At 42.0% G+C, this 14,193-nt stretch overlaps 2 protein-coding genes and 1 non-coding gene across 7 annotated transcripts in view; 2 read left to right on the plus strand and 1 right to left on the minus strand.

The window, feature by feature from the left end:
* Positions 1-14,193, minus strand: part of LOC118547243 (uncharacterized) — a 215,832-nt gene that overhangs the window by 171,971 nt on the left and 29,668 nt on the right. Inside the window, exons 4-5 of one of the 5 annotated variants that reach the window (XM_078057966.1) lie at positions 12,107-12,221; positions 9,309-9,485 (exon numbers count right to left, since the gene is read on the minus strand). The exons of the other annotated variants lie outside the window; for them this stretch is intronic. Of the exons in view, the coding sequence (XP_077914092.1) occupies positions 12,202-12,221 (20 nt within the window). The 3' untranslated portion in view covers positions 9,309-9,485; positions 12,107-12,201. The remainder of the gene's footprint in view (positions 1-9,308; positions 9,486-12,106; positions 12,222-14,193) is intronic. 5 annotated transcript variants of the gene reach the window in all.
* On the plus strand, positions 5,953-6,898 carry LOC118547244 (olfactory receptor 10V1). The gene has a single exon (XM_036110611.2). The coding sequence runs from the start codon at positions 5,953-5,955 to the stop codon at positions 6,880-6,882; it is 930 nt and encodes a 309-aa protein (XP_035966504.2). The 3' UTR covers positions 6,883-6,898.
* On the plus strand, positions 12,592-12,695 carry LOC118547289 (U6 spliceosomal RNA). The gene has a single exon (XR_004923035.2). It is a non-coding gene; the product is annotated as a U6 spliceosomal RNA (small nuclear RNA).

The raw sequence follows: 14,193 nt of genomic DNA on the forward strand, positions 1-14,193 counted from the left end.
AGGTACCTGTTGAATATTGACTGTTGACCTGTTGAGAAGGACCACTTACGTGAAATGATGCCTGTAAAATGATTAGCACAGCATACGAGTGCCCAGTAAATGTTACCTACTGGTATGCAGTAGGAGGATAGCTTTTTGTCGAATGCCTGAATATTTCATTTGACATATTCAAAATGTGTTGTTTTTTTTAAAGATTTCATTTATTTATTTGAGAGAGAGAGAATGAGAGACAGAGAGAGCATGAGAGGGAGGAGGGTCAGAGGGAGAAGCAGACTCCCCGCCGAGCAGGGAGCCCGATGCGGGACTCGATCCCGGGACTCCAGGATCATGACCTGAGCCGAAGGCAGTCGCCCAACCAACTGAGCCACCCAGGCGCCCTCAAAATACGTTTATAAAAGTATTATGTTGAACCATGTGGAATTGCCTGTCTGCTACCATTACTGGCTTTCAGAAACAAATTCCATATGATTCCACGTGTTAGCAGTAAAGCGATACCACACTGGGGCTCCTTCTCTCACAGAAGTCTCTTCTGGAAAGTAAGGAGTCTCTTCAGACATCTAATCTCTTCAGATATATAGATGTATACGAAATTTGAATTTCATTTCATGAGTGATATTTATGAATGCATAATTCACGTATGAAATCCATATATATTCAAACATATAGAAAATGTCATTCAAGAATGTCTTGTAAGGACAAATACATCTTTCGTTTGGATATAGCTGATGTTGGACATTTTCTTTGAATAGGTAGGAATAGACCTTACAGCTGGTATGAGTATCTCCAAAAGCCACAAATACCTGTGCTCCAAACAGGGCTTTTGCCCTAGAATGATGGTTATAACATTGTTCTTCCTTCTCTATTCCTCCCACTATCAACACTCCCAAGTTAAGATTTTATCTTCCTCTTCAGGTGAGTCCACCTTTGTGCTGATAGATATGCCATGTAGGTCAATTAGGCCAGATATACCTAAAGTCCAAGGCATTTTTATATAAACTCTCTTTTAACTGTAACAACTAATCTATGAGACAGTGGTCATTCTTCGTTCTATTTAAATAGGGATTCTGCAATATAAGGGGACATAGGAAACTAGAAGTGGAACCAGATGTCTGGTTGGACATGAAGTGGAACATAAAATCTTTCCCAGAAAATATCAGGTAGACCTGCCAGGCATTCCACCCACTCAGCAATTTAAATCTTTTTCAGTCTCAAGATAGATAATGGAAGGAATCAATGAATCAATATACTTTACTGAGCAGTCAATATGTGCCAGGCATTCCAGTAGGTTCTTGTACAGACATCGTTTCATTTTCACCTCACAACAACCTTGTAAAGAATGAGGTGTTATTCTGAACAATGGGGTCTTGGAGAGGGCAAGTGACTTAGCAAGATCACAAAACTAGTGAGTAGCAAAGCTGGAATTTGAGTACACGTCATTTATTCCAACATAGCCTACTTTCTACCATCTTTCTTGGAAGCATCATCTCCCCCAAGTTATATGCTTTTTTTATATATGCATTGTCCTAAGATTGTTTGGTTGTATAACCAAACTTAGTTAAAAGACCACTTTTTAACTACCTTTTCTCCCCTTGTTATAAATGTTGTCTACAATTTAAATTGAGCAAAACTGACAAGGGAAGATAGGATTCAAGAGTTTTAAACAGAACAAGAATAAGGGAAAATCTGGCCAACGGCCTTGTCCCTGCGACTCCACAGAGGAGATGGCATCTGAATCATCTTTGCATCCCCTACAGTACCTTGTATATTTAAATGATGAATTAAAAAATGACCCACTGTGCAACCTTGGACAAGTCAGGCAATCTCTTTGGAAGAGACGGACCCAATAACCTGGGGGAGCTCTGATTCTGTGGGCATGTGACCTTCTGTGGCCACTAGTCAACTTGGACAGGAATTACATGAAGGACAAAGAACTCATGGAGCCATGTTCTTCATTGCATGATGGTAAACAGTCTCAGGAGATGATAAACCATCTTTCCAAAGACTAGCTATCCCCTGGGAGTTTTCTCTGAGCCATACTTATCTTAGAAAATGTTGACCACTACTTTAGTTGTTTTCTTTGGAATAATAAGGGAGGAGCTGATCCAAATCAGGATTGTATATTTGGGAAGTTTGGAAAATTATTTTTCATTGAGTAATAGCCAATCCATGGTCTAAATCAGTACATCTAAAACTTTTCTACTTAAGTACTAATTAATCAGCATGAGAGACAATTTATATTAAGGACTTGGTGAACAATCGGGAGTAAGAAATCTCTTGGAAATATGTTTTTATCCCCCAAAATTCATGCAGATCTTCCTTTTATGTATATATCTCCACTTTTTTATATGAAATAATTTTCCTAAAACCTTCAAGTTAAAATTGACCTTTTAAGAAAACTGCACCATGTTGATCCTGGGACTTCATTTTGTCCTGGACACAGTTTTGTACCCTGACGACTCTAGAATATACACATTCTGGTTTAGGAAGCATGAACAGATCCAAACAACCACCACCATCACTCCAGATTTATATAAAGAATTGTCAGCAAAGCATTCAGTTATTTGTTTGCACGATGTCCAACATTTGCTTCAATATTTTGACATCATATAGAAGGAATATCTGAAAGCTCCAGACCATCTTTTGAAACGTGTCTACTTGGTTTCTTCTTTGCAGTAACAAAAGCACTTGATATAACCTAAAGTTGATATAGCTTCCAGATAGAACTTAACTTATATCTTCATCTTGTCACAATGAAGATATCACAATGAGTGGGGAACTTTTCCATAAAGAAATGAAGAGAATAGTTAGATAATATGCTGGATAATGTGGTACTCGGATTTCTTATTCAGAACCCTGGTTTTCATAGTATTTCTCTACATTTGATTTCCTTTTCCTTTTTCTAGACCTTGTAATAAAATGAAGCCAATGTAGCCCACGCACTGCATTTAGACACAAGTGCTTTGAGGAGATTAGGTGGACTTATGCCCAAGAGGTTGGGTGGACTTCCTCTGCCGAAGGAGGTGGTAACTGAGAAAAAAAAATGAGCAGACGGCACTATTGGGACTTTTCATCTCTAGTGTCCTTATGAAATGACTTATTCATTTGTATCACCTTCATAGGTTTGGTTCAACCCAAAACAACTGTGTTGGTTTTGGGACTAGACTCTTAGCCACCAGAAAGCAGGAGATTAAAACTGTAGGCTCCTATGAAAACTCTTTGGGCATCACTCAGGACACTGGGTCCTGGGTCACAGAGAACCTTCTCTTTGTTCCCGCTCTCTCTCATGAAGGATGAATTAAGCCAGTCTCCCTCCATCTTCACCCAAATATCATAGTTTTTAACCAAACCCTTTCTCCCTGCTCCTTATAAAAGAAGGAACAGAGGGGCACCTAGGTGGCGCAGTCAGTTAAGCATCTAACTCTTGGTTTCAGCTCAGGTCGTGATCTTCAGGGTCGTGATCTCAGGATCATGAGATAGAGCCCCGCATGGGGATCCACGCTCAGCACGGAGTCTGCTAAGGTTCTCTCTCCCTCTCCCTCTGCCCTTCCCGCTCATGCTCTCTCACTCTCTCTCTCTTTCTCTCTCTCAAATAAATAAATAAATCTTTTAAGAAACAAGAAATAAGGGAGATTCTTTTTGTTGCATTGTTAGGGGCAGCACTTACTAGATAAAACAATAGTCTAGATCGTAATTATGCCTCTCAAGTCTGAAAATAGTGTAATCTAACATTTTTGGTCTCAGATCTTAGGTGCTCTTTTTACCATAGACCATCTAGAGTTCTACCTATGGCTGAAATATCATCAAATAACAAAGCTACTTAGGAAATATGAAGCAGTATCGAGGGAGGCAGTATAGTATTAACCTAGATTAAGCATAAGAGCTCTGTGGTCAAGGGGTGCCTGGGTGGCTCAGTTGTTAAGCGTCTGCCTTCAGCTCAGGTCATGATCCCAGGGACCTGGGATTGAGCCCCGCATCAGCCTCCCTGCTCAGCGGGAAGCCTGCTTCTCCCTCTCCCGCTCCCCCTGCTTGTGTTCCCTCTCTCGCTGTGTCTCTCTCTGTCAAATAAATAAATAAAATCTTTAAAAAAAAAAAAAAGAGCTCTGTGGTCAAGTAGACTGTGTTAAATCCTGGCTCTCCCACTTTCTACCTGTGTGACTTCAAAATATTTCCTAACCTCTTTAAGCCTGTGTCTTCATCTGTAAAATGGGGTGATAATAGTACAGACTTCCTAAAGGAGTTTTGTGGAATAAGTGAACAAATGCACATAAATCATTTTTCACCATGCCTAGCACTTAACATGGAATAAATGACAATTTGTCATAAGATACCCTGTCCTCAGGGAACCTAGAATATAATTTGGGACAGAACCAATAGATACAGTAGAAGACAGCGTATTAGCACTAAAATCATAACACTCTGGGGCACCTGGGTGGCTCAGTCGGTTAGGTGTCTGCCTTCGGCTCAGGTCATGATCCCAGGGTCCTGGGATTGAGTCCCGCATCGGGCTCCCTGCTCTGTGGGGAGCCTGCTTCTCCCTCTCCTCCCCACTTGTGCTCTCTCTCTCACTATCTCTGTCTCTCTCTCTCAAATAAATAAAATCTAAAAAAAAATAAAAAATAAAAAATAAATAAAAAAAATAAAATCATAACACTCTGAGCAACACAGAATTTCAGAGAAAGGAGAGAGAGATTTAAACTGGAGCGGCCTGGGAAGACGTCATAAAAGAGGAACATGACCTAGAATTTGAAAGTTGGGCAGGATTTGTATTAGGCAAAAGAGAGAAGATGAAATTTCTCACTGGAAGGAGAACAGAAGTATGTGAAACAGGAAGGAGAATGATGGAGAAGAGGTCAATGAGTCGACCATATGGTACATGACAGGGATAATTGGGGCCATAGTGTGATTGGCCTCAGTCAGGTCCAAGAGAGACTGGAATAATCAGGAGAGGAGCACGAAGATTGTCATATAAGCAACAGGAAGGCACTGAAGCAGATGGATAATGTGATCATGGAGAGCAGGATGCACGATGAAGGAAAGAGGAAGGAAAACAGGAGAAGAGATAGGAGGTTATCACAAGAACCTAAATGTAAGATAACAACAGATAGGACCGACTGGGGCAGTGGGAAAGGACCAAAGCAATAGATATGCGAAATTTTTGTAGGACAAACGATCAGTATTTAGGAACAAATTGGGTAAAGGAGAGGAAGCAGGATGAGTCAATGACATCTCTCGGGGTTGAGCTAAATTGCGATGTGTGTTGCATTATCAGTGTACCAGTAGCACGGCTCTCTTAAAATTATAACATACATCTAATGACACTTTCCTAAGATGTTTTTGTTTCAAGTTTCACATAATGAATTAAAACCCTATTTTATCTATTTTGTAACTTTGAACTTTAAATTGACTTTACTTGGGGCGCCTGGGTGGCTCAGTTGGTTAAGCGACTGCCTTCGGCTCAGGTCATGATCCTGGAGTCCCGGGATCGAGTCCCACATCGGGCTCCCTGCTCAGCGGGGGGTCTGCTTCTCCCTCTGACCCTCTTCCCTCTCGTGCTCTCTGTCTCTCATTCTCTCTCTCAAATAAATAAATAAAATCTTTAAAAAAAAATTGACTTTACTCATTAATTCATTCAGCAAATACTCCTTGGAAAGCTTTCTATATCAGACACTGTGCTAGGCACCAAAATCAAAGCAAAGAGCATCCAGATCCCCACCACTGAGGATTTCTTGGGCTTTGGTACTTGAGGGTAGAGGAGGAAAGGTGAGGGGTGGGAAACGTGTAAATTATAATATTCCATGATCTGCACTAACATGAAAGTGTGTGCACATAATCGCTGAGGTACCTCAGAAAGTGCTCTAACACTGAACAGGGGAGTACAAATGCATCATATTGCATGGGAGGTGCCTAAAGATGCATGTCATCTTTCCTTTATCCAGATCAAATACATTATCTATGGAAGAAATAAATAAAACTGCAAAGATTCAGTTCTTCTTTCGTCCATTCTCCGCTGACCCTAAGATCCAGGTGGGGATTTTTGTGGCCTTCCTGGTGATGTACCTGACCAGCCTCAGTGGAAACACCACAGTTGCAGTCCTTGTCCAAATCAACCACTCCCTCCACATCCCCATGTACTTCTTCCTGGCTAACCTGGCAGTTCTGGAAATCTTCTATACATCTGCCATTGCCCCCCTGGCCTTGGCAAACCTCCTTTCAATGGGCAAAACTCCTGTTTCCATCCCTGGATGTGGGACCCAGATGTTTTTCTTCATCTTCTTGGGTGGAGCTGATTGTGTCCTGCTTGCAGTCATGGCTTATGACCGGTTTGTGGCCATCTGTTACCCTCTAAGGTACACCCGCATCATGAGCTGGCCCTTGTGTGTGGAGCTGACGGTAGGGTCCCTGGTGCTGGGTTTCCTGCTGTCGCTGCCTCTGACTATTTTAATCTTCCATCTCCCATTCTGCAACAACAATGAGATCTACCACTTCTACTGTGACATGCCTGCGGTCATACACCTGGCCTGTGCAGACACACACGTTCACAAGACTGCCCTGTACATCATCAGCTTCATCGTCCTAAGCATCCCCCTCTCATTAATCTTCCTCTCCTACGTCTTCATCATGGCAGCCATTCTACGGATCCGGTCAGCGGAAGGGCGCCACCGAGCCTTCTCCACCTGCTCCTCTCACATCTCAGTGGTCCTCCTGCAGTATGGCTGCACCAGCTTTATATACTTGTCCCCCACTTCCAGCTACTGTCCTGAGATGGGCCGGGTGGTGTCCGTGGTCTACACCTTCATCACTCCCATTCTAAACCCCTTGATCTACAGCATAAGGAACAAGGAACTGAAAGATGCCCTAAGGAGGGCACTGAAGAAGTTCTAGGTAGGATGATCCCATGGCTTGTCGGAATCGGATGCTCAAAGTGAATGGGGATGCTATTAATAACTATGCTGGGACAACATGCATGAGCCAGGAATGTCCTCAGCAAACTGAGACATGGCCCACTATTCTAGGATCACCGGAGGAGATGAATGCTACTGTGTAATGGAAATAAAGCTGTATCATGGAGGGCAGCCTGATGTCCTGGGCTTGGATGCAGGAGAATCAACACTTATTGGACACCTGCTATATACTAGGCACTTTATATGGGTTATCTCAATTAGCCCATAGTAAGTACCATTGTCTTCATGTTTGATATATCCAGGATGAGAACACAAGTATTTAAAAATCTAGCGGCACCTGGGCAGCTCAGTCAGTTGAGCATCCAACTCTTGATTTTGGCTCAGGTCATGATCTCAGGGTTGTGAGACTGAGCCCACAACATAGAGCCTGCTTAGGATTCTCTCTCTCCCTCTCTCTCTGCCCCTCCACTCCCTCTCTCTCTCTCTCTCCATCTCTAAAAAATAATAAATAAAATAAATAATAAATAAATTTTAAAAAATCTAAAGACTAAGCTATCTTCAAACAAAAATGTTGGCCAAGGAGGCCCTGAATGGCAAGAGAAAGAAAGAAAGAGAGAGAGGGAGGGAGGGAGGGAGGGAGGGACGAAGGAATGAAGGAAGGAAGGAAGAAAGGAAGGGAGAGGAGGGAGGGAGGAGAGGGAGGGAGGGAGGGAGGAAGGAAGAGAGGGAGGGAGGGAGGGAGGAAGGGAGGAAGGGAGGAAGGGAGGAAGGAAGGAAGGCTTTGCAGTTGGCCAAAGGAAGGGAGACTTTTTCTTTTTTTTTTTTTTTACATGTTTTTGTTTTGTTAACCAAAATGAAAACTCATGATTCTGTTCATAACTTTTAAAGAGCACCCCAGCAATAAAAAGGGTAATAATAATGGAGGAAAATGTTATTTAATTTAGTAAGTGAAAATATGGGAAAAGAAGTGGGCCTCATTGAATCTTGACTCCTCAAGAATCCCTTCTACAGCATCTCAGTGTTCCAGACTCTGCTTGAGCTTCCAAGGAGAGAGATCATTCACTTGGAAGACACCACATTCCTTGTTGGACAACTCCGGTTGTTAAAGTACCACACACTTGTTTGAGCTAAAGTCCATCTACAAGCAACTTCCTCCCACTGATCCTATTTTGACCCTCTAGAGCTTTCTTCTCCCTGACAGTTCTCCCAAGTATCCAAGTATTAGGACAGATTTTGTATCTTCCTTAAGTCTTTAGTCCTCTTTTCTCTAGAGCAAATACTCCATCAGTTTTCTCTCCAGGAGATCATATTTATTTATTTATTTATTTATTTATTTATTTATTTATATTTTATTTATTTATTTGACAGAGAGAGACACAGTGAGAGAGGGAACACAAGCAGGGGGAGAGGGAGAGGGAGAAGGAGAAGCAGGCTTCCCGCTGAGCAGAGAGCCCGATGCGGGGCTCGATCCCAGGACCCTGGGATCATGACCTGAGCCGAAGGCAGACGCTTAACGACTGAGCCACCCAGGCGCCCCATCCAGGAGATCATATTTAAATGCTCTCACACCAGTCACCTTCTAGATTTTCCCTAGCTCCATATCCTTCTACAAATTTTCACCCAAAAATAAACACAATGCACTGAGAATATTTTGTTCTGGGGAACTGTTACTTATCATGACCTGTGAACTACATTTCTATCAATTGACCTTGATCACTTTAGCCTCTCATAAATTTGGTATCAAATAAAATCTCCATATCACTTCATTTGACTTTCAATTCTGCCTGATCACAATTTATTTTACTAACATACATGTAGGACTTTTTTTTTTTAGAGAGAGAGAGAGTGAGCGCACTCATGAGTGGGGGTGGGGGCGGAAGGACAGAGGGAGACGGAGAAAGAGACTCTTAAGCGGGCTTCACACCCAGCACAGAGTCCAACAAGGGGCTCAGTCTCACCACCCTGAGATCATGACCTGAGATGAAATCAAGAGTCAGACACTTAACCAACTGAGCTACCCAGATGCCCCTGTAGGACTTTTCGTTTAACACTGATATATTGTTTTGTTTTGTTTTTTTAATTGGTTTGGGCCAAGTGAACCAAACTGCCACAGTCATCCTCAGGATTTTATTCATCATAGTTTTGTGGCATGATCAAAATTACAATCATATTTCATTTCCTTTGTCCAAATCTTTAACCAATATCCACGGTAAAATACAACAAGTGAGCATCTATGGTAGTCCTCCTATTTGGGAATTGTCCAACTAGCTAGAAATATGTTCAATTAATAACATTGGTGGTACATTGTCACAATTATGACCACCGCCCCCTTCCCCTATGGCTATGTGACTTGCTTTGGCCAATGGGACATTAGCAAATATATTGCAAGCAGAGGCTTACACTTACCCTTTGGTGTCTGTCCTCTCTTGCTGCCCTGTGACTGTCACATGAAGATGTTGGGGCTAGGATAACACCTAGAGATAGGCCATCAAGAAGGTTCCCTAGACCAACCCCAGTCGATCCTCCAGATGATTGCAGTCACATTAGTGATTCCGGCAGAAGAACTTACCCAGCCGAACGAGCCTAAAATGTTGACCCACAGAAACATGGGCAAAGAAAATGATTGATATTGTAAGTCATTAAGTTTGAACTGGTATATTTTGCATCAAAAAATAACCAATTCTTGGGGCACCTGGGTGGCTCAGTTGGTTAAGCAACTGCCTTCGGCTCAGGTCATGATCCCGGAGTCCTGGGATCGAGTCCCACATCGGGCTCCCGGCTCAGCGGGGAGCCTGCTTCTCCCTCTGACCCTCTCCCCTCTCATGCTGTTTCTCTCTCTCTCTCTCTCTCTCAAAATAAAAATAAATAAAGTCTTAAAAAATAATAATAACCAATTCACCATCCAATCTGTAATAAACCATCTCTCCAAGAAGAATATCATGGAAAGCCTATCAAATCTTTTCATACAATCAAAATACATTACAGTACGGATATAAATCTAACCATTGAAAAGCCTTATTTTTTTTTGTTTCTCAAATAAATTTTACTTTTTTTAAATTTTTAAAATTTTAAAATTATTTTGGGCTCCCCGCTCAGCGGGAAGCCTGCTTCTCCCTCTCCCACTCCCCCTGCTTGTGTTCCCTCTCTGGCTGTCTTTCTCTCTAGCAAATAAATAAAATCTTAAGAAAAAAAAAAAAAAAAAAATTTTAAAATTATTTTATTATGTTATGAAAAGCCTTATTTTTTTTTTTTAAAGATTTTATTTATTTATTTGAGAGAGAGAGCACATGAGAGGGGGAGGGTCAGAGGGAGAAGCAGACTCCCCGCTGAGCAGGGAGCCCGATGCGGGACTCGATCCCGGGACTCCAGGACCATGACCTGAGCCGAAGGCAGTGGCTTAACCAACTGAGCCACCCAGGCGCCCCGAAAAGCCTTATTTTAAAAGGAAAGTGTATTTGGCATGATTTATCTTGGGTCACTTCATACAAGCTCTTCTTAGTAATCACCAGGCTTTTCAAAATGCCTACGAATTATTTATTTAATCACGCGTTTCCAGAATTTTACTAGGGATTCGCATTGAGATGGCTATCTTATTGTTTTGAAACCCACTGGTAGTTTATACATTTCGTTTATATCTTCATCTGAATGGGAAAAGAAACATTCAATAGTTGTGAGTGTCTTGGGAATGGAGAATATGCCATTTATCCTTGAATTTCCAGCACCTAGTGCAGTGGCTAGCATTTATTAGACTCAGCTGATTTACTATCAAGAGATAAATTACACCTAGGGAGAGTGCCTTGCCGCTCATAAAAATTGTATGTTCATTATACAAAAGGATTGTGTTCTACCCTTTTTCTACCATTTTTATCCTTCCCTGCTCGTTTAGCAGTGGTGGTACTCCATAAATATTTGTGGAATTGAACAGGACTAGCTTTGGAGATAATTTTTTTCTGGTTTTCAGATTTTTTTTTTAATGCTACTGATAAATGTCCATTCTTATTAAAAACTTTTTTGAAACATTTATTGCTACTACTAATTTTTTAATGCTTTATTTGATTCTATATCGGTAAGTCCTATGTTTCCTAAGACTTATAGATAATAAAAAATACAAATGGGAACTATAAAATATCCATCTGAAGGAAGTGGGTAGCTATTATTACTGCATATTAAAAGAATATCATATAATTTGCTCTATTTAACCCAATTTTAGCAAGGGTATTTTTTTAAAGATTTTATTTATTTATTTGACAGAGAGAGAGAGACACAGCGAGAGAGGGAACACAAGCAGGGGGAGTGGGAGAGGGAGAAGCAGGCTTCCTGCTGAACAGGGAGCCCGATGCGGGGCTCGATCCCAGGACCCTGGTACCATGACCTGAGCCAAAGGCACTTAACCAACTGAGCCACCCAGGCACCCGCAAGGGTATTTTTAAACTGCCATCATTCATAGAAAAATTTTGGGAATTTGTAACTCTCACTTGCTGCAGAGGGGATGTTATTGATGCTGTTCCTTTTCATTCCAAAAGTAAAGAGCCAGGGATGCCTGGGTGGCTCAGTCTGTTAAGTGTCTCAGGTCATGATCCCAGGGTCCTGGGATGGAGTCCTGCATAGGGCTCCCTGCTCAGCGGGGAGCCTGCTTCTCCCTCTGCCTGTTCTGCCTGCCCCTTCCCCTGTTTGTGCGCGCGCTCTCTCTCTGACAAATAAATAAATAAAATCTTAAAAATAATAATAATAAAGAGCCAAAGGGACAGGCATACTCTGCAATTACACCCAGAAGAAAATCCCAAACAGACTCTCAGGTTTCTTTCATCCTTTTACAGTATTGCAGTGTTTAGAAGCAGAGGAAAGAGGATAATGAAGAAAAGGTGAGGGGCGCTTGGGTGGCTCAATCGGTTAAGCGTCTGCCTTTAGTTCAGGTCATGATCCCAGGGTCCTGGGATCGAGCCCCACATCAGGCTCCCTGCTCAGCGGGAGCCCAGCTTCTCCCTCTCCCTCTGCTGCTCTCCCTGCTTGTGCTCTCTCTCTTTCTCTCTCTCAAATAAAATCTTTAAAAAAAAAAAAATGAGTCAGAAGACACTAGAAAAACAAATCAGGTGAGGACATGGAGATAGGGCCGACAGAGGAAAGCAGGATGTCTGAGAAACCTGTGGGGGGTGTGAAAGATGAGAGGAGTTATGGGTTATTGCAACGGGCATCAGAGCATCTACCATAGTTCTCTGGAAGAAGCATCATGGGGTTGAGATTCAGAGACATGGAGACATGGTTTCTAGGAGCGGTAAGCTGGGAAAGTCACTATCATCCTTCAAGCCTCTGTCCCAGTATCTAGAAAATAAGAGGATTATTAGTATCTAAGATATCTAAGAGCACTGACTTTGATTCATTAATTCTCCTGAGTTCTATTCAATTCTCGGGCCATTTGTCCTCACCTTGGACAGGTTTCTGTGGTGCTTTTACCCCACAGTAATAGATTTTAGCTGCTTCTCAATCAGCAAGTGAAAATGAGCAACGTGGGCATGACAAAATGGGATAGCAGTTATCCTTGTCTTCTCCCAAGTAGGACAGAAAGTCCGAGGGCCGGGGTTCTTTGGGTCTCTGACTTGGGAAACACACCCTCCCAAAGGTGGTTTCATTCTGAGGTCTTTTTAAAGTCAGACGTTGCCATATGACTTTCTCATTATTTGAAAAGAAAGGAGTGTTTGCTTCACAGCACAGGTTACTAAGACTGGAACGATACAGAGATTAGCATGGTGCCTGCACAAGGATGACATGCAAATTCATGAAGCATTCCATATTTTTAAAAACAAAAGCCCAAACTCATAGATACAGAGAATGTATTCATGGTTGCCAGAGGTAGGGGATGAAGGGTTGGCCAAAAAGGGTGAAGTGGGTCAAAAGGTACAAACTTCCGGTTATGAAATAAATAAGTCCTGGTGATGCAATGTACCACATGGTGACTATAGTTAACAATACTGTATTGTACATTTGATAGTCGCTAAGGGAGGAGATCTTAAAAGTTCTCATCACAAGAAAAAGAATTGTAACTGTGGTAACATATACTAACTGTATTTTATTGAGCTATTCAGCTCAGTGACACTTCATCTAAATAGTCTTTCCTGCCCACCCTCCCCACCCCCACACGAGGACAAGTGACCACACCATCCCCTGTGTTCCCTCTGTATCTTGTATATAACTCCATCACAGCACCTTTAACACTTGTAGTGCCCTTATTTATCTCCCTCAAGTACACTGTGACCTCTTTGGAGGAAGAAACTATCTCCATTAGCTTGATGCCTAGAGATCTCAAAAATATTGAATTAATTTATGAATCATTAATTTACAGCCATGCATTCAGGGCCAGCTCAGTTTTTGCCTCCACGTGAAGCATTGTGTGGCTTCTCTTGTCCCTCCCTCCTCTATGATAACATCCCTTTCAAGGGATAGTCTCGCATTGGACCTTACTCACATTTCATGCCCTTGTGTTTTATCTCCCAAGTCAGATGCTGACCTCATTGATGGCAGACACCACACCTAATATGTCTTAGAATATCTCACAAAGCGAAATAAGTCAAACAGAGAAAGACATGTATCATATGACCTCACTGATATGAGGAATTCTTAATCTCAGGAAACAAACTGAGGGTTGCTGGAGTGGGGGGTGGGGTGGGAGGGATGGGGTGACTGGGTGATAGACACTGGGGAGGAGGGTATGTGCTCTGGTAAGCGCTGTGAATTGTGCAAGACTGTTGAATCTCAGATCTGTACCTCTGAAACAAATAATGCAATATATGTTAAGAAAAAAAAAAAGAAGAAGGTAGCAGGAGGGGAAGAATGAAGTGGGGGAAATCGGAGGGGTAGACGAACCATGAGAGACGATGGACTCTGAAAAACAAACTGAGGGTTCTAGAGGGGAGGGGGGTGGCAGGATGGGTTAGCCTGGTGATGGGTATTGAGGAGGGCACGTTCTGCATGGAGCACTGGGTGTTATGCACAAACAAGGAATCATGGAACACTACATCTAAAACTAATGATGTAATGTATGGGGATTAACGTAACAATAAAAAATTAAAAAAAAAAGAATATCTCACAAAACTTGCTACAGTGAATAGGTGGCAATCAAAAAAATCATCTGGAAAACTACAGGTTAAATAACCTAATGGAAGAAATTGAACACACCAATCAAAGTACAGAAATACTTCAAAGACTAACACAGACCATATAAAGTACCATCCTTCTTAGTTGTCCACCACTGCTCTTCATGAAACATGTAGGATGACACACTACGCCCAGGGTGTAT

This window comes from Halichoerus grypus, chromosome 11, assembly GCF_964656455.1.
Source record: "Halichoerus grypus chromosome 11, mHalGry1.hap1.1, whole genome shotgun sequence".
NCBI classification, from domain to species: Eukaryota; Metazoa; Chordata; class Mammalia; order Carnivora; family Phocidae; genus Halichoerus; species Halichoerus grypus.